Source organism: Pseudonaja textilis, chromosome 2, assembly GCF_049901715.1.
Source record: "Pseudonaja textilis isolate UNSWEBS1 chromosome 2, rPseTex1.2, whole genome shotgun sequence".
Classification (NCBI taxonomy): domain Eukaryota; kingdom Metazoa; phylum Chordata; class Lepidosauria; order Squamata; family Elapidae; genus Pseudonaja; species Pseudonaja textilis.
Window position 1 is genome coordinate 230299994 of NC_141991.1, and position 25561 is coordinate 230325554.

The following is a 25561-nucleotide window of genomic DNA, read 5'->3' on the forward strand; positions in this document are numbered from 1 at the left end:
TTGAGCAAAATCACCATTAGTTCAGTTCCCACCAAGGTTAAAAGAGGCTTAACGCGTGTCACATGGCTTCCTCCAGTTTTGGCTACCAGCCTTTCTGAGAACTGCGTGAGGCAATTTAAGAGAGACCAATCCTTGCATCATCCCTATAATGGAGAAGGGATGGAATTCCGCAGTATCGATTTTTAGCAAGCCACCGAAGCAGGCGCGAGCAACGTCACCCGCTTGCATCGTACAAAGTGAGACCAGCCGAACAAAAAGCATCGCCAGAAATGACCAGCCCCGTTCCTTTTATCTCGCTAACGCCGCCCAGCGATTGATGACGGAGGAAAGGAGCAGAATAACTCATTGGGCGTTTATCGGTAAAAACGCACCTCTGACGTTTGTTGCAGAGAACCCAATCGCCTGCTTTATGGGAGTCGGGGAGTAAAGAGCGAATGCAGGATAATCCCCCTCCTCTTATTTTTTATGGAGTGTTTCTTAAAGCAGGAGTCTCCAATCTTGGCAACTTTAAGACTTGTGGACTTCAACTCCCAGAATTCCTCGGTCACAGCTTTGGGAGTTGAATTCTGGGAGTTGAAGTCCACAAGTCTTAAAGTTGCCAAGATAGGAGGCCCTCTCTTAAAGGATTTCCTCCAATCGTCTAATTTTGAGAGATCACGTGGCCGAGCTTTGGCCCAATCAGAACGCGGTAGCCTCCGATTCAAACTTTCCTTCGAAAGTTCTATATGCTGTGTCCCTCGGTCTCCGTGGAGACGGACCGCGGAGTTTTATATTTTCTGGCCGACCGATGGAGCCTCGACTCGTGGGCCCCGGGCCCTACCGAGCAACTCGGCTGGTGAGTAAAATACGTTCTCCGAAGGCTTTCTAAGCACTGGCTGCCTTTTTTTTTGTCCCTGAAAATTAGCAGGGAATGCACTCTTGTTTATGTACACAGCATAGCTCCATTAATAGATCACTGGTTTACTATGCAGCAGAGCGTGGTGTTAAGACTTTGACTGGGCTGTGTCATTTTATATGGTAGATGTGAGAATACATTTCCAACTGTATCGCATTAATTTTAAAAAGACTATTAGAAAGACCACAATTAAGACTTTCTTCCAGAAATCTTGGGAATTTTTTTTTAAATTAACAAAACTGCCTCCAACAAATGATGATTCCAGGTACAGGTAGTCCTTGATTTATGACCACAACTGAGGCCAAAATTTTTGTTGCTAAGTGAAATATTTGTTAAGTGAATTTTGCCCCATTTTATGACCTTTTGTGCCACAGTTGTTAAGTGAATCACTGCAGTCATGAAGTTATTCACATGGTTGTTAAATGAATCTGACTTCCTCATTGACTTTGCATGTAGGAAGGTCACAAAAAGGGAACTCATGTTTCCAGGATGCAGCAACAGTCATAAATACCAGTCAGTTGCCAAGCATCCAAATTTTGATTACATGACTGTGAGGATACTTAAACAATCACAAATGTGAAAAACAGTCGTAAGTCATTTTTTTCAGTGCCGTTGTAACTTTGAATGAGCTGTTGTAAGACGAGTACTATCTGTACTGAAACAATGGCCTTGTGCAGTATTAAGCCTAACCAGGGCACTGAATTTTTAAGTGCTTGCTAGAGTGGTAGTGGTTTTTGGATGTGTTATGCATTTCTAGCCACCCGGGTTTTGTTTAATAACCCATGATTAAAATTTGTAATTTAATATGAACCCAATTAATGAATTTGTACAGATCCTTGAACAGTTTGAAGGAAAAAAAATCCTAGATTTCTTTAATGAGACTTTTATCTCCAACATTACTCCTGATTTGAATCTTTACCTCCTGCCCCAATTATAAATAAATGCACACAGATACATACACACTTGATAGGGGCACCTGGGCTACGAAGACTGGCAGAAATGATGCTTCAAGAAAATAATAATGCAACTTCATGCAACTTCAATAATGCAACTATGGCATAATTGCCATAAATCGTTATTTATATGATGACCTCCACATAAAGTATAAGGAATATCATTCATCTGTTATGGCTACCTATTGAAACAACTGACTTTGGGGAGCAAACAAAATTAAAATTAAACAACTACAAACTTTACAAAATATTACAAAATACCAATGTGGTTATTTGGACTTTCCAGATGTTTTGATTTTCCACTCATATCAGTCCTAACAGCTTTGAGTAGTGGCTAGGCATTATGAAACCTTCAATAAAAAGCAACATATTGCCTCCTCTGAGCTATAGGGAGTGTTATTTTTCCTCTGTGAAAAGAAATTGGCTTTTGCCTGTGATATATGAACAAAGACAGGTAGTGAAGGCAATCAGTTTTTCTCCATATTTTTATCTCTTGTGAGCAATGAAACAGTACACCAACTTTTTAAGATAAATAATTCATTCATTGTAAAATGAATGGTCAATATTAAGCATGATTGGGAATTTCAATACACAAATCACCACGTCACAGTTTTGTGCGCCTATTTATATACACTGATCAAAGCAGATTTATGCTCAAATTAAAACCTATGTGTTCAAGCATGATTTTAGAACATGGTTGTTAAAGACAATGTGCTTATATTAGAGAAAAATCTTGAAAAACAACCTAAGAAACAACCAGACATTTCTTGCTGATAAGAAATAATATATAAAAACTGGAAAGAGCTTGGCTGATACGGAAAAAGCCTAAAAGCTTAAATTAGAAGATACATGTTAGATTTCTTCATACACTCTTTTGTTCCTTCTCAGGTGCTGCCCCAACAAGTACTAACTTGTGCTTAGATAAAGCTTTCATATTTTCTTTTCAGTGGAATGAGACTGTTGAGCTATTTCGAAATGGAATGCCCTTACGGAAACATCGCTTTCACTTCAAAAGCTACGAAGGTTGCTTCACAGCTTCTGAGGCTGTGGAATGGTTACACAAACTGCTAAGACGCAACCAAAACTTTAGCCCAGAAGTAACTCGTGCTCAAACAGTTCAGCTTCTCAAAAAGTTCCTGAAGAATCATGTTATTGAAGATATCAAAGGAAGATGGGGCAAAGATGATTTTGAGGATAATGGTAAATTATATAGGTAAATAACTGAATGGGTTCTTGGGGCAGAAACTGTGTACTGTGTTTATTTTTAAATGACTGTATTTCAAGCAAGTGTTGAATCCTTAGCCTCCAAAACCAGAAAGAAATGGCATGATTTTTGCAGCATAAGCAATACAGGTAGTTGCCATTTAACAACTGTAATTGCGATCTGGAATTTTGTCAGCAGTGTGGTTTTAAAGCGAAAAATCACACGACTGCACCAGCTTATGAAGGTCGTTGTGGATGTTGAGCCGATTGTGCTTGGTTATTACAACTGATGTCATGTCACTGACTTGCAACTCCCTACCAGCTTCCCCTTTGACTTTGCTTGTTGAAAGCTAGTACTGAACGTTGCAAATAGTGATCACATGATCACTGGGGGGGGAGCAACTGTTGTGAGTTCACTAGTTGCCAAACACCTGGATCACGATCATGTGACCATGGGCATGCTGCAACTCATGAGCCAGCTGTAAGCCTTGTTCTATGTTATGATAACTTTGAACAGTTGCTGAATGAGCAGTCACTAAACAAGGACTATGCACTCTTTCCAAAACCAACCAACCAATTCTGTTTCCACTCTCCACCCTCTATGCAATCTACCTTAAATAGAACTTCCAGACAACATCTGTAGGGGAATCATATTAATTAATTAATTATTTCCTTGTGGAAATCTCAGGTGGTTATGTGTATTGAACTGAACAGAGCAAACAATAATGTCCTCCATCTTGAAAAAGCAAGTCATCTGCTCTTAGGGGATCAGGCCCAATGTGTAGCTTCCTGTATACGTTGGCTCAAGATTATCAACAGCAAGCTCATGGAGACATGAACTCCTGAGCTCTCCTGAAATTTTAGCATTAGAAGCCAAGACATTTCAACAGTAGTCTTCATCAAGGATTAGGTTCAGCAGATTCTCTGCTGGTCCCTACATCCTAATTTCCCCATATAATTGAAATACCCAGAAGGAAAAATCTTGGGCTAGGCCAACTCTCAGTTTTGATAATACAGACCAGATCTACTAATTCATCTAATGAGTCAGGGTGCAGTCTTTTTGCAGATGAATCTATCATTCATCAAAATCAATGTGAGGATAATCACCAACAAGTTGTTTTCCTAGACACCTCACCAAAACAAGGCGTTTGAGTTAAAGTAGGAACCCAGTACCAAATTATCTGAACTTTCCTGAAACAGTTAACTCCCCTTCCTGTCAAACCTTCCTTTTCCATCACAATTACAATTGGCTCCACAATCCCCTTATTTCCTATTCCCTCAGTGAGTTTCCACATCCATCCTATCACAACCAGCAACCTCCAACACAGATAACCCATAACTATTCAGTGCAACTTACCAACCCATCTACTCCTGTCCTACCATAGTTGCCTTGATCTGATACCATTTATTAAACACCCCCTTTGATTCCAGAGCACATTTCACCAACATAGCCAACCTTAGCTACTTCTCATATGGTGCCCCTCTGCCTCAGAATTCCTCTTTTATCTAGTATTGTTATTTTGCTGCAAGAGGTTTATTCCCATATAATCTTATTCTAGAAAAACACCAACTTTATAATAGTTCATACTGAAGTTCAAACCTTATGCTATGGGCAATGACTCTCTGCTCTTACATTGCTGCATAGGGAGTCTTCTCATCATTTTGATCAGCACAACAGAGTCATCAGTGGTTGCTGATCAGCATCCCCAAAGTTCCTTAGCAATCTTCTGCCCAGCGGACCAATATCTCCTAGAACCTAACCTGTAAATAAGTGCTACTGTAAGATAATTGCAGATCTTAATTTACATCTAAGTTTTCAAAGGCCTAAGTTTTCAACCACTAGATGTTCAGATTCATTTATTGTACTTCTTCATATGCTGCCTGATGAGTACTTAAAGAGAACATTGAATCAATTATTGGAATACTGTGTTTCTCCAACAATACGCCCCCACTCCCCCCACCCCGGAAGGCCCAGCATGTTTTCTAGGCATAAGGTGAAATTAAGCCCCGCCCCCAAAATTTAGTCCTATTTAAACCATGCGTTCCCTACCATTTCTCACATTGCTTGAACTATACGAGGTGAAGAGAAATGGGGAAAGGGGGGGACTTGCCTTTAGGAGCCCCCCGCAGGTAGCCTCGGCTAGAGCACCCCGTGGGCAGGCTCACCTCTATCGGCTGATTGAAGCGCCCGTGGGCAGAATTGCCTCTCCAGGAGGCCGCTTCTATTGGCCGATAGAACTACCCCGTGGGCAGTTCTGGGCCCCTCTGCTTAGGCTGCCGACTAAGGGAACTCGCAGTTTACTCAATTGCTCAACCAGTTTCTAAGGGAGGGCGGGGGGGAATCTTTGTCCCCCCACTAACATCTTTGTGCCATCCACTAGCGTCTTTGAATGGGAAGGTATGCTTCGAGGGGGAACATGGAGATTGTTGTCCGTAAAACTGCGAGCTAAACAGCCTGCCTTTCTCCTACCTTCTTCTTGAGGTTTTGCTTGCAGCCCGACCACTAACAGGTAGTTGAGTCTGGCTTCAGCTCTCCCTTGTGTGGTTGGTGGGGTATTTTGGCGTCTCTTTTTCAGACAGTACAAGGACGAGGGTAATCCACAGTTTTGGATAGTTTTGGCTTCTGCTCAGACATTGTAGTCTATGGCGTGGTTTGCACATATACGATACCTACCTTGCCCCGTTCCTGTAGTTTGCCCATAAAATAAGATGATACACATCTCTTAAATCCCCCATTCCCCCCCCTCTCTCTGTGTGTATGTATGTATGTATCCTATATATCCCTTCAGCATCACAAATGCCATGTAAAAGATGCTTTGCAGTGCCTCAGGTAACATAATCAGTATGCTACCCCTGAAAAATACACTTTTGAAGGCAATGCTATTAATACCATAGACATTGCATCTCTACAAAAAAAGTTCCAGAAGGACCCAGCCAAAGTAAAAATCTTCCTACTGACCCAGCCAAAGTAGGGAAAAAATTCCTATTGACAACCCTCAAACTTATGCAGAAGCTAATAGCTTTCATAAACTATTAATACGTCTTCATTCCAAATGTTGCAAAACTTACAGCTGCTTCAGTCATCGCTGTGCTGGAAATATACCCCATTCAGGTGTCAAACTTGATTTCATTGAGGGCCGCATCAGGACTGTGTTTGACCTGGGGGGGGGGGCAGTGTGTGGGTGTTGGCCAGGGGGGCATGGCCAGCTCAATATCACTTAACCCACCTAGGCTTCGTTTTCAGCCATGACGGCCTCCTACAGCCCTCTACCAGCAAAAATGGAGCCTGGGTTGGCTGCATGGAGCCCCCACCCAAAGCTCCATTTTCGCTGGCAGAGGCACTGCAGGCTGTTTGCAGGGTGGCCCCACAGGCCAAATCTAAGCACCCTGCGGGGCAAATCTGGCCTGCGAGCCTTGAGTTTGACACCCCTGAATTAGAATATATTCAGTAAGATTTTGAACAAATTAAAAAGGATTTCTCCGCTCAGTCTATCCTCCAACATACTGACTATACCCAAACATCTGTAGATGAAACTGACATTTTGACATCAGATTAGCATGAACTATTTTGCTACATGCTACAAGAAAGCTAAAAAAACAAATTAAATCCATCAGAACAGTTCTGTGTTCTCTGGAACAAGGAACTCTTGGCTATTAAGGCAGACTTTGAAACTTGGAGGCAGTTGCTGAAAAGAGTTCAACATCGGGAGCAAATTCAGACCAACCACTGTAACCGAGGGAGAGAGGATGAGGTTGAATTCTTCCCCCTTTTGTAACGGCTAGGCTTAACTCATCCTCCCCAAGACATAAATGTTTTACAGCACTATAAATTGTGTTTAACCCCCCCCCCCAAATCTGCTGAGAGTCAAACTGACCAACATAAACTCGATCCATAGTCATCCATGCCAATGTTCCAGCTATGCAATTGGCCATTCCAGCTGACTACTTTAGCCACACCCTAACTTTTTCAAGAGCACCTCATGTCTATAGATAACCAGGTCAGCACATTGGTGGAAGAATTTCTTCTCTATGATTTGTTCCTTGCTGAAGTCAGACATCAGATATAATAGTTTAGAGTTCAAAAGTTTATTCAGTACACAAGATGAGCCCTAAATGAGGCTGGCTCCATGCCAGGGTTGCAACACTCTTTTATAATCAGGTAAAAATGTGCATGTCTGCTTTTAAAGATCTCAGATTCTAATTTTTCTAATTTGGTTTAACTCAGTTTTCTACTTTCTAATTGATGTGACTGATCTCTGTTGCTATTGTAATGGTTCCTTCTCATTCATCCCTTATCTGTCCATGTAACACTCTTGCTTCACTAAATGGTGGGTTGCCTTTTCCTTCTGGAATGGCATTAGTTCAGCTTTCTAATAACTACTTTCTAACACCGTGCCCTCCATACTCTCAGGGTCAAAGGGGAAAGCCAATCCGGAGGGATATGGGTGAGTAGGAGAACAGGAGACAAAAAAGCAGGAAGTGACATTCAGACAAGAGCAACAACCACAGACAATAAAAGGACTCACAATCAATTGTTGTAACCACAAGCCATGGTAAACAGCCCATCTTGGCTTGATCTCTGCCTGGAGTTTGGGTTGGATATTTAATAATGGCATTGCTTAAAAGCAGAGCTTGAAATGTAGCCTGGACCTCAGCAGGAAATTTGTTCTGCATCAGGTTTTATGGAAGGAGCTAAGGGGCTGAGGAAACATCTAATGCTCAACAAATGCAAGAGCATTTGTCGGGAGCCAAGTATGCCACTTCAAAAACATTTAACTACTATGGGGACTGAGCCCCCAAGACTTGTTTACCTGACTAAGTTCACTTGAAAAGGCTAGGAGGGTGGAGTTAAGCCATTGTTATTGTTGGGGAACATGTAAAGCATTGTACAATGTTTCCATCTAAGCCAGTGTTTCTCAAATTTGACAACTTTAAAATATATGGACTTCAACTACCAGAATTCCCCAGCCAGCAATTTCAAAATGGCCAAGTTTGAGAAACACTGATCTAAACTGTAGTGTGTCCAGTCATTACAAAATAACCCTTTACGATAAGCTGGAATACTTTTTAATCTATGGAGATTCTCAGTCCAGATGACATTTAAACAGGTATGAAGCCAAATCAACACCAGATCACTGTTTCCCTGTCCAATGTTTGAGCATTATCATGATTTTATTAGCTTCAATTCTTCTGTGCGATGGTAAAAATGCAAATTTCTCAAAAAAATAATGGATCTTATCAGGGATAATATATTCCTGATCATAATGGAACATTGATGGAATAATTTCAAGCTCATGATTAGATTATCCAGAATCATACGTGAATAAATAATCCTGCTATTATTTCCTCTGACTGATACTTTGCCAGGATTTAGAAATTCATAAAAAATAATGATTCTATGGCTACTAACCATGATAGCATTCTAGTATCAAAGGCAATATTTGATTAATGTTATGCCTATTGTACTTTGTACTTTGGAGACCCAGCAGCATCTGTGTGAACATTAGGAAGGGGTGATTTATTAAATCCAACATTATTCTTATGTTCCTGTGATCGACACTCAATTTATTATTACCTATGACCAAAAAGCTCCCATGTGTAGCCAGAAAATACATCACCCAATGATTTGTAGCAGTGAATAAACTGAAATATTTATAGAGCTTTATAATACAATCAACAGCTTGCATGAAACAATGCAAAATAAAACATAATAGATAACATCAGGTTTCATCATTTGTTTTCCAGTAGCATAGGGTTTAAAACAGAATTTGTAAACTTTGAAAATAACATTTTCAGTAGAATTTGTGAGACTGAGATACAAAATGTATCTGTCATACCAGGAAACATTTAAAATTGTGCCTAAAATAGCAGCAAAATATAGAATTGTTACGGTAGTAAAAAGCACATGAATCCTGGTTTTAGCTGTTCCCAAATGATAACTTTCTTCCAATAAGAGTAAAGGAAAACTATTGAAACAAGTGATGGCAAAGACTCTGATATATTTTGCAGTATCAAGTTTATTTACTAGCGCTATACCTGTGCTTCGCTACGAAACTGATCGGCCTTAGTTTTGGGGGAAGGAAAATAAGGGGGGGCAAATTGTGCCTCTGCCTACCAGCATCCATCGGTGTTCATCTGGCTAGCATCCTATCAGTGTGTGAGAGAGTTGAGGGATGTTTGAAAACTGAAACAGTAGTTGCTGTGTGAGCAAGGAGACAGTAAGGAGCCTGGCCATGGCTTAACTCAACTGCTCTGTACCAAAGCTGGTTGCTGCTGTGAAACTGAAATTGAAACTCCTCTCCTCTGCTTGTGTTTTGCATTTGGAACAGATTTCATTTCAGGTGGGGAAGGGGAGTAGAACTCCTTAGCATCAGAGTATGTTAATAATAATATATGAAATACTAATGCTATGATGGTCATTTTGAAAAATCCTTTTTTAGTGAGCACCTAGAAGCCAAGAGGAACATACATGCCAAATTTCAAGTTTGTAGGCTTTATGGTTCTGAAGATTTTGCGATGATGCATGAGTGGTATTTCGCTTTTATATACATAGATAATTATTTTAAGCCAGGATAAAACTTTGTTGTGATTTCCCTCTCAAAGCAAAAATATTTTTAGCTCGATCATGTTACAAATTGATATCATTGTTTGTGTATCTTTAGTTTTGGAAAAATTGTGTAATTTTGTCTCCGAAGTTCTTTTAGCTTAAAGAAATGTTGTCTAGTGGCATCAATGGGGCTAGATTCTCAGGGCAGAATGATAGTGTTCCTATGAAGGTTTTAATAAACTGTTTTCAAATTTTAGGTTTCCTCCTTTTTCACCATTAAAACCATACCCTAAACGATCTCCTTACCGGAAAGAAATTGTGAAATTCCCAAATTGGGACTTTGAAAAAGTTACTTTCCAAGAGCACATCCCAGTGAAACCTATCACACTGGTAAGATAACTTCCCATACATTAATGTGTAATGCATTGAGATATACAAATACATGATATGTCAAGATTATCATCTTTTCTGCCTTCAAAGATATCAAGAAAAATTAAAATTAGTGGCAGTCTGCAGAGATTCTCAGTCATCCAGGTCATGGTTGTCCCAAGGGTGCTTTTTCAGGAGGCAAGTGGACTTCCTTGTTTTTTCTTGGATGAGAAGACATTTCGCTTCTCATCCAAGAAGCTTCTTTAGCTCTGACAGGATAGTGGGGAATGGGATTAAAATTAAGGTTAAAATTGGTGGATTTGGTGGAAAGTTTTTCATTAATTTGAATTGGACTTAGTTGTGACTCTTTCCATAGATTTGGTCAAATATATTACTAGTGAAGCAATGTTGCCACAAAAGGGCAAAATTATAGATTAACAATAATTAGGGTTTCTCTCCTCACACTGCTGCAGAATTCTGAAATGTGGTTTAAACGTCACAGCATAGCAATTGGAGAAGTACCAGCTTGCAAGTTCATCCATCATCGAAAATTAAAAGAGGCAAATGTAGAAGACATATGGAAGTCCAGGACTTTATCATAGTAAGCATGTTGCCTGAGTTGTTCTTTTACAAAAATAAATGTGTTGGAATGTACTCCAGGAGGGAGGGGGTGCATTTCAGAGGAATACGAGACTAAATTTTAGATAGTTTGGTTGGGAGGAACAGGGTCAAAACAGGTCCTCCCTAGAAGTTCTCGAGTATAACTATAGTGAGGCAAAATAGTTTGCATTAGTTTGGCAATATTTCTGTCTTTAGGTGAAGAACAGTAAGGGAAAGTGTTCAGAAGAAACCCTGCATGTCTTTCTTGGTTTTGGGGCTTGGCGTCAATCTGTCTCTTATTCCTTTGGAATATATTCTGTCCCTCCTGAGAATCTGGACTGCATTTCACCACACATTAAGCTACTGCAATTGATATTAGTAGTTGCTCCCGAAATTAAAAATAAAAGACTTAAAAACCCTGGTAGCCATTCAAAAAATCCAAAGGCATCAATGAGCAAATTTGTAAATTATTTTCTGTCTCGACAGAATGTCTTTATTGTCTCCAACAGATGATCTATAATGCCAGTCCTGATTATGCAACTCTTATTTATTTAGTTGCTAAACGCTCAAATTGCTGTCATATGGTGCACCGGTCATAAGTCATTTTTCCAAGGCCAGCATAACTTCAATCTCTTATTAAACAAATGGTCATAAGTTGAGGACTATATGTATGAAACACTGAAGAGATGGTGGTGTAATTCCCTAATCTGTCTTTTCGTTTTTATTATAGTTTAAAGTATTTTATATTATAGCACTCTCATATGTATGTGATTTGGTTTGCATCTGAAAGAAGCAAATAATTTTTGTTTTAAAGCAGCCTACTGTTTTACTAAAGAGGCTTTGAAGATGGCTTTATTACACACAAAACACACCCAATTCATTCATATATATTCATAATCCAATGACAATATGCGCTATTTACCTGTAAATCTTTTTTCCAGATAACTGCTGGTAGCTAATTTAAATCTGTTTGCTGTATGTCTTCTGTAGCTTGCAAAAAACTTTAGGTTTGGATTCTCTGAATGATATTTTGGACACTAAACTTGTAAATCCAAAGGACATCATTCAGAATGTATACAGCGTCAACAAACAAGGAACTGTCATTTTAGAAGATAAGTCAAGTAAGTAGAACTTTTTAAATATGTTATAGTTTTGTTGGAATCTATTCAGGAAACAAACATATCCTGATCACTAACCTGCTCGTTCAGTGGCAATAAAGTTCTGGGACAGATCTGTCTAAAGAAATAAAAGAAGTAGTGATAATTTGATTCCCCATGAAATCTAGGAAACTTTGATAATTCCAATTACTCTTTGCTGTCTTTCCTTGTATATGTCCTCCACAACTCAAAAGTAATTCCAGGACTCAGCACAGCACACCTATGTGGGAATGGGGGACAAGGTTTTATAGCCACTCCATTTCTATCTCTGAGGTAGATTTCCTTCAAACAGAATCTATTATGGTTTGTCTCTCAAAGCTCCATCTGTCTCTAATATTACTCTCTGGCTAAGTAAACCTGCTAGGAAGGGTCATCAGAAGACTTGGAACCAGGTATACTCAAGAATCATCTTTCCATAATCTCTTCTGAGGACGGTATGGCTTCCACGATAGTACAACTACCGTTAAAAATTGGCTGGATGATAATAAGTTGAAACTGAATCCATTAAGTAGTGTATGACTTAACTTATGTTTCACTGCAGTGTGCACTGTTGAAATGATGAACAGCATCCTTAGCAAAACTGAAATGTGGTTGTGCTTTTAGAAAATTGTTCTTTGTTACATAGAAATCATCTCTGTGCACCAAGAAACAGAATATTTATTATCTTATTCTGTTAAAAGTTATTGCTGTCTATTACAATCTTATTACTGGTACTGTTTTTGTACACTAAAATTGTTTTCCTCAATGCCTATGTCAAGTCATCCTTAGCTGCTCAATGAGCAGCAGCCTATAAAGACTATATAATTCACTTTATAGATAAGAACTACAGGGAAGAAATATTAAATCTACTTCGGGAAGAAGCACAAAATTTTAAATAAATAAATGCCTGCAATTGTAATTTAAAATCTAATTTTTTTGTCTAATAAATTCTAATATATTAAATCACTTTAAAAAATTTTTGATGCAGAAGAAATTCCTCACTGGGTTCTATCAGCAATGAAATGTTTAGCGAACTGTGAGTATTTTTTTTATTTCTGTATGTTGCTTTTTGAACTTGTGCTTTCTCGTTGATTTCAGTAGAGCAGAAATCCCTCGTTCTCTTCTTTTTTAATAAACCGATTTTGATTAGATGAGTCTATTTTCTGCCATAGAGTTTTTCTAATAATAATATTACACTTTCTGCAACCGAGCTGGGAGGAAATCATCTGCCACATAGTATGTCTCATTCTCATCAACCATTGCTCCAAATCTGCAGTTTATTTGAGTGGAATATTTTCTGAGGAGTGGTCTGATTATGGGATTAATACAGGCAGTCCTTGTTTTACAGCAGTTCATTTAATTATGATTCAAAGTTAAAACAGCACTGAAAAAAATGACTTATGATTTTTCACATTTACAAACGTTGCAACATCCCCATGTTCCCATGATCAAAATAAAACACTTGGCAACTGACTCATATTTATGATGGTTGCAGTGTCCTGGGGTCATTTGATCACTTTTGGCCACCTTCTGACAAGCAAAGTCAATTGGGAAGCCAGATTCCCTTAACAACTGTGTTGCTAACTTAACACCTGCAATGAATCACTTAAAAACGGGGGCAAGAAAGTCATAAAATAGGGCAAAACTCACTCAGCAAATTTCTCACTTAGCAACAGAAATCTTGGACTCCATTGTGGTCATAAGTTGAGGAATACCTGTATTCTTTTGACTGTCTCTGACCCTCAGACACTAGGGCTAGTCCTTTTCAAATTTTCATGTGTCTGTGAACATTTAAGGTTACTGAGGAAGGCAGGATGAATCATGTTGAACTTTCTAAAAGTTGCTAATACAGGGAAAGAAGAAATTTCCTTTTATATCATTCATAGATAATTATGTTAAAAGACTAAGTTAAGCTTGGTTTCTTCAGATTGAAAGTGTCAGGTGGATTGCATACTGTTTTTAAATTGGTATTGCTACTTTCCTATAAGTCAAATCAGAGTATGCTTAAGTACTCAAAGGAAAGATGATCCTTTCATTCCATGTCTTACTTAACAACACACAAAAAGGCCATTTGGATTTGGTAATAAAGAGAATGCAATGTTTTAAAGTTTTTTGGAATGGCCATATTACACATGCTGGATATATGAGAAGAAAAAATTACCGAGGAAGGTATGTTTGTAAATTGCGTTATGCTATAGTTTCAGGTAGTATAAATATATTGTTCTTAGTTGTAGTCATTCTCTACTGTTAGAAAGCCCTTTCAATTGTTCATCAGGGTTACTCTTTATGTTAAAAGATAATCCATTTTAAATCAGGGATTATCTATCTGGAGAAGCAAGGAGATGAGGATTAAGTTGAAGTTGTTTCAAACAGATAATTCCCTGGGTCTATTCTGAAATGGTTTGGCTGAGAGAAATCTGTTCTGCAAACATTTAAACCACCAATTTGTTTAGGAAGTTAAAAATTATTTTGAAATTATGGAAGTTTATGAATAGACATGTCTTTTTAGAAACACATTGGCATAAGTTCTTGTTAACGTTTAGTCACCATTTTGATTCCTATACCTATGTGACAGCATAGTGTTGTTGCTGGCTTTTCCCTGATGTGGCCCCCACCCTGTTGCTTTCTTGAAAGGTTCCAAAAATGTGGTTTTCTCAGTGGGCCTGATGACCACAAATGGTGATGGAGCCAATTATGTGGCTGATTCAATTATGTTATTGCTGCCATGGAAGTGGGGTGATTTTTATTTAATGGGTCTTTATTCTCCTGTGGATGTTTTTAAAATTATGTAGGCCACCCAGAGTCACCTATGTGTGAGCTGGGCTGCTATACTATCAATAAATAAAAATAAATAGGATTTTCATTATGACTACACGTGTAAATTAGTGCCGTTTCAGCCACCTGTGTAATCCAACCAGGAAATCTTTTTTTTTTCATTCTACTTTCCACTTTTCCATTTTTTTTAGGGCCCAGATATCCAGATCTGAAACAACCCACCTATTCAGGTTTTGAAAGAGATGTCTTTAGAACTATAGCAGATTATTATGCACACATGAAGGAGCCTCTTCTCACTTTCCAGTTCTTTGATGTTTTTGTCAGTGTGCTGGGTAAGTTATGCTGTGAAACCTGTATCTGGCAGGCTGAGTGCACAGTGCTTGTGCAACAAAACTTTATTGCTCTCCTTCAGCATCTTTCCTAATGAAAATGACTCCTTCTAGAACTTGATATTTTGAGAATAATTGTTGTTAAATGGATGAACATCTAGCAGGACACCTAAACATTCCTCCTTTTTAATTTGAACCTTCGGGATCCAGATTTCAGACATTACAAGCTTCCTAAAGGCAGGCTTCAGCAATGCAAATAACCCCGAGGCAATTATATTCAGAGATTTCTCTGGAGTCCTGTTAGCAGAAAAACCAAACCTACTTTGAGCAGACCAGGGTAAGAGCCCATAATACGGATTACCTCATTGCAGTAACAGCAGTATAAAAACCCTACATGGGCTACGGCATGTGACTTGAGGGATCATCTGTCTCCCATAATATCTACCCAACCAATGTGATCTGGCAAAATTGGCACACTCTGGGTTTCTTTAATTAAACAATGTCATAAACTGGGACCCCAAAAGGACATCTTCACCTAGGCCTTTCCTGAGGGTACTTGAAGCCCCCCCACTTTTTTGTACCACTCCAATTTTGTCTTTGTTGTTGTTGCTGCTGCTCTTTTTGTTTTCTTGCTTTTAAATATTTTTAGTATTTGTAAGCAGCCCAGAGTCTCCGGAATTGGGTGGCAGAATTTCAGAACCATTCGTTCAAAATAATTATCTTCATACCAGAGACAGTTCAGCAATACCATAAAACATAACACCTCAAACATCTTCTTTGACTGTTCTGATTAATCCTATAATTAGCATATTTACATCCTATGGTTTTTCAGGAATTTTGTTGAATAATTTCATCACCAATGCCAGGGTGGTACTCTTTTAAGAAATAGTATCACTTTTTTCATCGGAGACAAAAAAAAAAAAGTTCTTTTGATTTCCCACTGAAGCACATTTTATTTGTATGGGTGGTAAACAATTTTATACAAGTCAGAAAGAAAATCATAAACCAAAGAAAACAAAGGCATGACTTAAAAAAGAAAAGAAAACCTAGCAAAAACTACTTTATACCAGTAACGTTCACTATTCTCTCAATTTTTCTGTTCTACCACATCCATATCCCACTTCATACATTGCCTTTATTCTTTTACACTTCATCTCTTTTCGATTGAGGACCTCAACAAAATGAAAGTTTCTTAGTCCTCTGACCTAAGACCTTTTGATCTAAGTGGTACACGCAGCATACTGACACATATTTAAGGGATCTGTGTATTGACACTAACATCATACTTATGCATATATACAAATGTTCTGCCTTCAGTTGTGCTGTTGAAGTGTGGGCAAAGCAATTGTCACAATTCCTCATCCTACCTTCCATAAAATTTTGTCCAAAATTTAACACTGAAAGATTCATGTAAGAAATGTTGGAAGCTGTTAATAAATATATTTCAATAATGGGTGGATAATTATCAGTTTGAAAAAATTACCACTATTTTCAAATGTAAATTATGTAGATGATAATTAAATACCAGACAATTTCAGAATGACAGATGAACCAGTTTTGTTGCCCTCCTTGTTTCTGTTCCAGTTGCAGAACTGTTAGCCATTCTAACTTCTGCCTAAAAATAACAGTTACCTTGGGATCTTGTTCCATGTAGAGTTTGCTTTTCTATTTTGCCATGTGCTAAATTGATCTCCCATCAGCTTTGCACCAGATTCATAAGCCAAGCCTTGGCCTAACTTGGGTTTGACTCTCTTACTACTCACAAGGCATGTTGTTTCTACTAATTACAGTGGCATTCAAAAGTTTGCAAATCTTTGAATTTTCAGTATTTCTGCATAAATACGATCTAAAATTTCATCTATGCTTCACACAAGTTCTAAAACTCAATAAAGAGAATCTAATTAAACATGTGAGTCAAAAACATACTTATTCAATGATTTATTGAAGTAAATTATCCAAAGTTACATACTTCTATGTGGCAAGTATGTGAACCTTTGCTTTCAGTCACTGTCATTACCCCATTGGGCAAAAATAACTGCAGTTAAACATTTCTAATAGTTGATCAGTCCTGCTTGGAGGAATTTTAGCCCATTCCTCCATTCTGACAGCTTCAATTCAGGAATGTTGATAGTCTTGCTTCCATGAAATACCCTCTAGAAGAAATAACTTTCTTCTGCTTTAACCATTTTTTTGATCATATGATATATGTATCTTGGATCATCGTCTTGCTCATGACCCATTTTCTCTTGATTTTCAGTTGATGGGGAGATACCCTCATATTTTCTTGCAAAATTTGTTGGTAAAATTCAGAATACATAGTTCCATCTATGATGGCAAGCTATCCTGGTCCAGAGGCAGCATAGCAGGCACAAAATTGCTACTACCACCACTGAGTTTCATAGACATCTTATTCTGGAATCCAAAAAGTTTGCTTTTTGCCAAACATGATGCTTTTCTTTCAAGCTAAAAAGTTGTAGTTTGGTTTCATTCGTCTACAAAACCTTCTACTAGCTCTCTAGCTTATCCATGTGGTGTCAAACAAACTGTAGGCAGGCAGCAATGTTCTTTTCGAAGATTTTCTTTTTGCAACCCTGCCATGTGCACCATTGCTGTTCAGTGTTGTTCTAATGGTGGTCTCATAAACAATGACATTTGCCAATGCAAGAGAAGCCTTTAGTTCCTTAGACATTACACTGGGCTTTGGGGGGGATCTCTGGAGTATTGCATGCCCTTTTGGGCTATTGTTTCGACGCTAAACTAACATGGTATGTTTTATTTTGAAGTTTTTTATTGGTGAAGCCATACACTGTGGTTTACTCAAAGAGCAAGGATTAATCAAGTCATGGTTTAGTACAGAAATAAGTCAGATCTGTAAATTCCATACAAATGCAGAGTTCCACAGGAAAGATAAGTATTTCAATTATTTCAGCGGGACAGCCATTCTATATAGATAATTTATCCAAGTAGGATAATCTAGGAATAAGCATAAAATACCATAGGTAAGTTTTTAAAATTGGAACATAACCATCCACCTTGCTAGGTACTCTCAGAACTGTTGACTTGTCTAAGTTTCCTTGTAACGAAACTCCAAATAGCTTACGTGGAGTTTAACCTCAAAGGAAAATTTGCTGAATGAACATTCCTGTTCTGTAAAAGTTTGCAACACTTGAAATTATCTAACTTAAAGTTGAAACAGCTCATTTCACTGCTGTTTTCTGGGATAGGCCTGCTCAAAATGACCAAGTTTTGTTTCCAGCTGAGAATATACAAAATAGCACTTCTAAATGCAAAATATTTTATATAAATCTTTTTCTGGTTTATGGTGTTTCATGCATATAAAATAAACTCAAATTTATAGCTGCTTTAAAGGTTTGCATGAAGAACCTCTAAATGGGTCTGGAGTTGATAATGATCATGCACAAACAACGATCGAGGACAGCTTGAACTCTCCTTTTATTTCCACACCAGTCAGCATGAATGTCCAACCCCCTCACTTATTCTGAATGTCTGTAGGAACAAGATAATCTCAGAGTCCTGGAAATCATTCTTAATCAGCATAAAATGTTGAGGACAAAATGGCTTAGATTCTCTTCCTCTTCAGGTTGTCAGAAAGTATAATCTTAATTTATTTGCAATTATTACTTTGTATTATGGTTATATTACTTAAAAATATTACTTCATAAGCGTAACAAAAACATTCCCAAGAAAAGATCAGTAGGCTTTTGGGTGATGAAAACAGCTCAGCTTGAATCTTTTAATGTTGGGTCTCAACATGCTCTTCCATTTCCTTACAGCTTGTATTTGGAATGCCAAAAGATGAATTAACAAAGTGAATGATAAAATTCTCATTTTCAAAGAAACTTAACATTGAAGTTTTTTAAAAAAAAATACTTAAGAGCCCCTTTTAAAATCATGTTTTGATTCAGGAATCTTGCAGGAAAAGAAGCTAGCTACTGAAGCCTTGCAGATTTCTTGTCTTCTTCTGCCACCAGCAAATCGGCGAAAGCTACAGTTGTTGATGACTCTGATGGCTAAGATCCAGTCAAATAAAGATCTTCCACCTCTTTCAGATACACTTGGAACAAGAGTAATGGTGTGTGTCTGACAGAAATAGAAATACATTATGAAATCACTTTGGAATTGCTCTGGGGGAGACTCTACTTAGTTACAAAATAATGACTTGTTCTAGACATAGTAGTAATCTGTGTAACATAGGGTGTGGTTTGCAATATTCTCATATCGCCTTCTGCCTGCATAACTCTTAAGTTAAATCCGCAGGCTGAATTTCCCTGCTAAAGTGAATGAAAATTGGCAGTTACAGCCTTTCCCACCTATTTCTCACCACAGTCCTAGTAATTTTTTTTGCACTGCTTGCTCTTGTGACATGCCTAGTTTTTTTTTTTTTTTAGATTTATAGCCCTGTCTTAATGGGTAACCCCAAAAACAAAACTTTGGAAAGGGAATTGAATGTAAGGGGAAATATGTTAATTTTCTTTTCTTTTTTATTTCCTTTCCTTTTGAATAGGTGTTCTATCCTTAAGTTGGTACCATCTGAATGTGTATATATGAATCAGTGGGCTACAAGAATTGATATTAATCAATGGGATAGCAGGCCTCCAGTATCCATTTCAGATCAGTTTATAAATACTTAAATCATTGGGCTGGGAAGAATCTTAAAAGTCACGTAGCCTCTGCCTCAATGCATGATCTGCAGTACAAGATGTAGTAGCAACTTCCATCACTTATGGGACAATAAATAACACATTCAATATATAATGTGAGACCTGATCTCATTGATTTCCTCTCCTCTATTTCAGATGGTTCAAACCTTTTCTCACTGCATTCTTTGCTCCAAGGATGAAGTAGACTTGGATGAACTGTTAGCAGCTAAATTAGTATCATTCATGATGGACAATTATCATGAAATCTTAAATGTTCCTTCAGTCTTAAAAACTGCAGTTGAGGAGCATATAGCACATCTCCAAAGAGTCCAGGTGAGTCTTATGGGGTTGAATTTTGTTCTCCTGTACATTTTGAAAACCCACCTAAATAAGCAGATTAAAGTTTTCTTTGAAGAATTGCAATTATCCCTCCTTTAGTTGACAGCACATTATATGAATACATGTAAATTAAGTTCTGTTTGAGTTTGGAAGTAGGAAATCAGAGAATGGTAATAGTTCTGTGTTATATTACAGTGAATGGTGATAATGGAAGTACTAGATGTTGAGGTAATTCCCTGTTAGGAGAATGAGCGCATACAGGGAGACATAGTGAGAGAAGTGTTGAATAATACACACACAGCACACACATACACTGTACAGTAAATGTAGGTTTTTACTTCTGATAAACGTTTAAGCAAAGTTCAGACACAATCCAAGTCATTCACGGTTAAATCAGTCAGTTTTCAAGTCCATGGATAATCCAATAACAAAGTCCAGTATCAAAAACAGTTCAGTAACAGACTTACATCAAATCCAAGAATAACAGTCAATTAGGAGGAACGGCAAAACTCTCCAGCAGAAGGAAACAGAGATTCACTCACACTCTCTTCTGAGACTTTCCTGAGACTAAACAACCCAGGTTTCTGGCTCCATCTTATGGCCGTTTGCGGAACCACACCCAATTACAGTTTAGCATTCTCTTAAAGACATAGTATTAAAATGTCTAGCCTAGTTTATATATTTCCAACCCAAATAACTGTTAGGTGACTTACATTCCGAACACTAGATATGAGTTCTGAGTAAATTATGCAATGTTCTGAATGACTATAAATGAATAATTGTCCTAGATGTTTGGATGAGTACACAAAGCATTCAGAAATCCAAGAAAGGTAAAGGTGACAATTTGATGAGTATCTGTTTAAGGGAAACGATTTTATTTCAGGTATGTGGTGTAGGCAATAACTCATTCATAGACACACATGGCTAAGAAATGAATACAGTTCCAAGAATGAAATTGACTGTAACGATATATTGAGATGGTTAGTAAAGGATTCAGTGGTGATGATAATTTTCTAAATGTGGATGGAACAGTCCATTTTTTTGGTAGAATCAAGAGTGGATCATGGGGGGAAATGGACATGGCAGAAAAGGAAGAGAAAGAAGAAAATTGAATTTATATCAACTTCAGGAGGAAAACATGAGTCCTATATGAGAAAGTATTAGAAGATAAAGTAATATCTCAAAGGATGAAATGGAAAATGGATCTAAGAAAAGAGAATGTAACACTGTGAAGAATAGAGTAAAAAGAAACATGTTCAGATTACCAGAGAGTTGTGCGGAGTTGTGCTAATGGGATATATATGATCTCATGAAATATGAAGTGCAATAGTGAAGTGAAGGAAGCCAGGGAATAAGAAAGTACATGCACGTATAAATAAGAGAATGATTTTTGCACAATAGAGAATGAGTGAAAAATATAGCATAAAATGTATGTTGAAAAAATTGTAGTTGCAAAGAATGTAGTCTCAAGAGGGCATGAAGCAGTAAGAACCAGAGAAAATGCACAGCAATTACAATGGAAATGTACGATTTATAAATAGGTGAAGAGATCTAAACAAAAAGCCTCAGGCTAAGTGAATAGAATTTCAACTATTTCAACCATTGATCTCCCACAATTAGTTTATTGGCCAAATACTATTGAAACAAAACAACTTTATAAATCTGAATGACAGGAGATTAAGAATCATACATATCTCCCATGGATGTGTATTCCAAAATGTGAGATTGTCACTAAGAAGCCCTGATGGTGTCTATACACTTGCATCTCACGTAGGGGGAAAATGTTCGAAGACCCTTCTCTAAATATTTGAATTGGGTGCATTTCTTGGTAAATCCTACCCCACACCACATAGGATTTTATATGTAATTATTAGCATTTGTATCTGGAAGCTACAGGGCAGTGATCTCAAGATAAGAGCAATTCCACCAGAACAGGTTTTTCTTGCTAACCAACTGGTCACCGTATTTTGCATTAATTGCAGCCCATGACTTATCTTCAAAAGCAACCAAATAAAACACATTGAAGTAGTTTAATTGTGCAATGATCAGGGCATGAGTTGTCACAAGGATTTCATAGTCCAGGTACAGTCATGACTGGTACACCCTAGTTATAAATGGGCTTTCCAAAAGGTCCCCTGGCCATGGCTTCTCTCATAACATGGAATGAGGGAATACTGGCAAGAAGAATATTTTAGAGATTTGTTATAGAGCTGTTAGGGAAGTGTTAAAGAATGCAATTAAGATGGATGCTATAAATCAGGGGTGTCAAACTCAGATCTGGACCCTGGGGCCAGCCTGGACTGGCCCACAATGTCTCTGCTAACAAAAGTGGGCTGCAGGGGACTGCAGGGTGGGACCCGTGCAGCTTGTTTTCAGCCTGGACAGCTTCCTGCAATACTCTGCTGGCCAAAAAGGATATGGGTGGCCCTGTGTCCCATTTTGGCTGGCAGGGTGCTGCAGTAGGCCAACCAGCCCAAAAGGGGGCATCCAGGAGCCACCCACAGGCCCCCGCATCGCATTTGGCCTGGCAGGGTGCTGCAGGAAGCTGGCCGTCCCATCACCACCCCGAGAGCTAGCCTGCAGAGGACAACTACAATGCTGATCCGGCCCTCCAAGTAATCCAGTTTGACATCCCTACTTTAAATGGTTAGTGTTCAAGAAAAAAAAGGTGTAAAAAGTTGCAAGAATAAATATGTAAGAACATCAGGGTAATGAGCTTATTAAATATGGCTACGAAGATGTTTCTCAGAATTCTAATTAAATACAAAAGGTGACAATAATAAAAAAAACTAGGAAGTGCTGTTGGGAAAATAGCGAATAGTACCTGGTCTCTTATGCAAAATGAATATATGTCAAAAGAAGTAAAATGTATGTTTATAAGAGTGCTACCGCCTACTTTGGTATATGAAAGTGAGAAAAGGACCATAAAAGTTGAATGCAGTCAGAATCAGGTACTTAAGAATGTGTGGGAAATAAGAAGACATAGGATCAAGAATGAGTATGGACTAAATGGAAAAGTGAAATGCACGAAGAAAGAAAGAATGGACCAAGAACATGAGAAAGGCCAACAAAGTCCTGAATGGTTGAAGTGGATGAGATTCAAGAAAAAAAGAAAGGCAAGTGTCATGTCTCCAGGGCATGTTGGAGCCGTGACACCATGCATTGTGCCATGTCAGACTATGCTATCGAGGGGGGAGGTGCTGTTAACCCCCCAAACTGGGGTTCTACTGTTCGACAGAGATAATGAGCCTTGTTGACGTCACACACTGAGCTGTTACAGCCTGCAGGCAGTTGTGGACAAAGTGATTAGGATGCTGCCTGTTGAACTAACGATCTCGAGAGAGATGGAGGGTCACTTAATAGGCGTAAATAAAATGATGGAATATGATATTTGTACAAGTATAGTAAATAGGGATAAATAATTAATGGATAAAAGCACAGTGTATAGGGTGTTACATGGTGATCGGATGTGAGGCAGTAGCGCTCACCGGATGGTGGATAGACTCATTAAGTTGTTAACTGGTGTATAAATACAGCTCTGGCTGCGAGGTGCACCAGAGCTGACTTTAATTCCTTTTGGTTACTCATTGTTGCCTGAATCCGGAGCATTGTATGGATGAATAAAGACTCATTTGATCATTACCTTGAGACCTTTGTTTCCCTTCCTGTCTGGAGTTCAGTGAAGCAGCTGAGAGCAAGAAGTTTAAAGAACAAAAATGAGTTGAATGTGAAGGAAACAAGAATAGAAAAGTGTAATAAGATATAGTGAATGGTACTGGTGCAAACTTGCTTTAGTTCTGTTTCCTTTTATTTTTATTATCTCATGCCTTAAGATATATTTGGTTTACTATTGTGCTATGCATAACGTTATTTACCTTGAAAGGGAATAGCATGATGGATAATGCTGTTGGTTTTATACTGTTGAATATGATTTTATACTGTTTTATTGTTGTAAGCCATCCAGATGTTTTAATATAGGCAACTACATGTATACATTTAATTAAGAATGTGTGGGAGGTAGGAAGAATGTGTGCAGGTATGTATGTAGGAGGTACATTACAGATTAACAACAAGAAGAGAATCAGTTAGAAAACATGATCTGATTATTAATAGTTATGAACCCCTTGACAGATTGAAATGTCTCTACAAGTATTTTGTGATCCTTCCTTCCTTCCTTCCTTTTTCTAAAAAAACTTTTTATAACTAAATGAAGATAACTATCACAATTAAAATATAAACATTCCCTCCTTTTTCAGTCAAATGCAATATATGTCCTATATGAATTTCAAAACAAAGGCTTAGCATTCAAAGCCTTTCAGTGGTCAATTTTGCTTCAAGCGATGATAGTATATATTTCACTTGCTTTCAATTCATAATGTTTATTAATCATAGAGATAAGCAAAAACAAATTCCAAATGTCTTCTTGCAATTTTGTTTTGTCTGTATGTATGTGTAAAATTCAGATAAAATATCCAGAATCAGATATAGATGCTATTTTGCCAGTGCCATCATTTTGTCATCAAATTGGCACTGATGAGTTTGAACACCAAAAAACAAATTGTCATCAAGGGCCACTGGCAAATTTGTTGGAAGAAATCACAATGAATATGGAAATGTCCATCAAAGAAAAGAAGAAAAGATTGAAACAGGTAAATGAAATTATTGAATTTTTCTTCAGTTTTCCCTTCATTTTTGCTGAAACATCTAAGTAATTCCCTTTTATTGATAAGTTTGGAAAATGATTCATATTGGGTTCTTTTATTTATATTATTTTTATTTATTTATCAAATGTATATGGTTCCCATTTCATGGAAAGTGCCTCTGGGCAACATACAACAATAACAATAAGTATAACAATATAAAATAATAATTATCCAACCATTAATTGTGACAAACATATCCAAAATAATATTTACACACTATAAAAGCAGAACCAGAATCAGAAAGGAAAATAATAGAGGAATGTTAATAACAACAGAATCACCACACACTTTGATCCATCCCTAGGGTCCTCAAATCCCCTGGCAGTCTACAAGTAGTCCTTGACTTACAACAGTTCAGTTAGTGAACATTCAAAGTTACAACAGGATTTTTTTTAAAAAATTGACGTATGACCATTTTTCATACTTACGACCATTGCAGTATCCCCATGGTCCCGTGACGCTTGGCAACTGACTCATATTTATAATGGTTGCAGCATCCCAGGGTCATGTGAACACCTTTTGCACCCTTCTGACAAGCAAAATCAATGGGGAGGCCAGATTCACTTAACAGCCATATTACTAACTTCACACTTAACTGTGGCAAGAAAGGTCATAAAATGGGGTAAAACTCACTTAGCAAATGTCTCACTTGGCAACAAAGATTTTGGACTCAATATTGGCTGTACGTTGAGGACTACCTGTACACTAGCTTTTCACCCAGTTTGAGCTGTTAGCGCAGGGCACAGTCAAGGAAGTGCTAAATATACTAATAAAATTCAAGACATGAAACCAATGCAAGCAAACAATAAGAATGAATGAAAGAGATGTGTTTTAGGTCTCCTCTAAAGGAAGAGACTGTGGATTCCAAATGTAATTCATGATCTTCTTTGCCATTAGCTTTTAGTTAAAAGGCAAGGTGCAAATTCTGCACATTTTTTAACAACAAATATGTTGACACAGTCAAGACTGAATATAACCAAGGTATGCTACTAAATCTGACCAATTGACAAATGGTTGAAGTTGGCACATCAACTATAATTGTGCAAATGCA

At 37.8% G+C, this 25561-nt stretch overlaps 1 protein-coding gene and 1 long non-coding RNA gene across 5 annotated transcripts in view; one reads left to right on the top strand and one right to left on the bottom strand.

The window, feature by feature from the left end:
* Positions 1-669: 669 nt before the first annotated feature.
* The window catches only part of DEPDC1B (DEP domain containing 1B), a 29163-nt gene continuing 4271 nt past the window's right edge, over positions 670-25561 (top strand). Inside the window, exons 1-10 of one of the 2 annotated variants that reach the window (XM_026716950.2) lie at positions 670-835; positions 2796-3061; positions 9856-9988; positions 10441-10568; positions 11558-11688; positions 12692-12739; positions 14670-14810; positions 18734-18900; positions 19625-19801; positions 24271-24456. In XM_026716950.2, the coding sequence (XP_026572735.1) occupies positions 788-835; positions 2796-3061; positions 9856-9988; positions 10441-10568; positions 11558-11688; positions 12692-12739; positions 14670-14810; positions 18734-18900; positions 19625-19801; positions 24271-24456 (1425 nt within the window). In that variant the 5' untranslated portion in view covers positions 670-787. The remainder of the gene's footprint in view (positions 836-2795; positions 3062-9855; positions 9989-10440; positions 10569-11557; positions 11689-12691; positions 12740-14669; positions 14811-18733; positions 18901-19624; positions 19802-24270; positions 24457-25561) is intronic. The other variant, XM_087927257.1, reaches the window with a different exon arrangement.
* LOC113447004 (uncharacterized) overlaps positions 16731-25561 on the bottom strand; it is a 38784-nt gene continuing 29953 nt past the window's right edge. For all 3 annotated transcript variants that reach the window (XR_015742352.1, XR_015742353.1, XR_015742351.1), the window contains one exon: positions 16731-18908. This is a non-coding gene — a long non-coding RNA (uncharacterized LOC113447004). The remainder of the gene's footprint in view (positions 18909-25561) is intronic.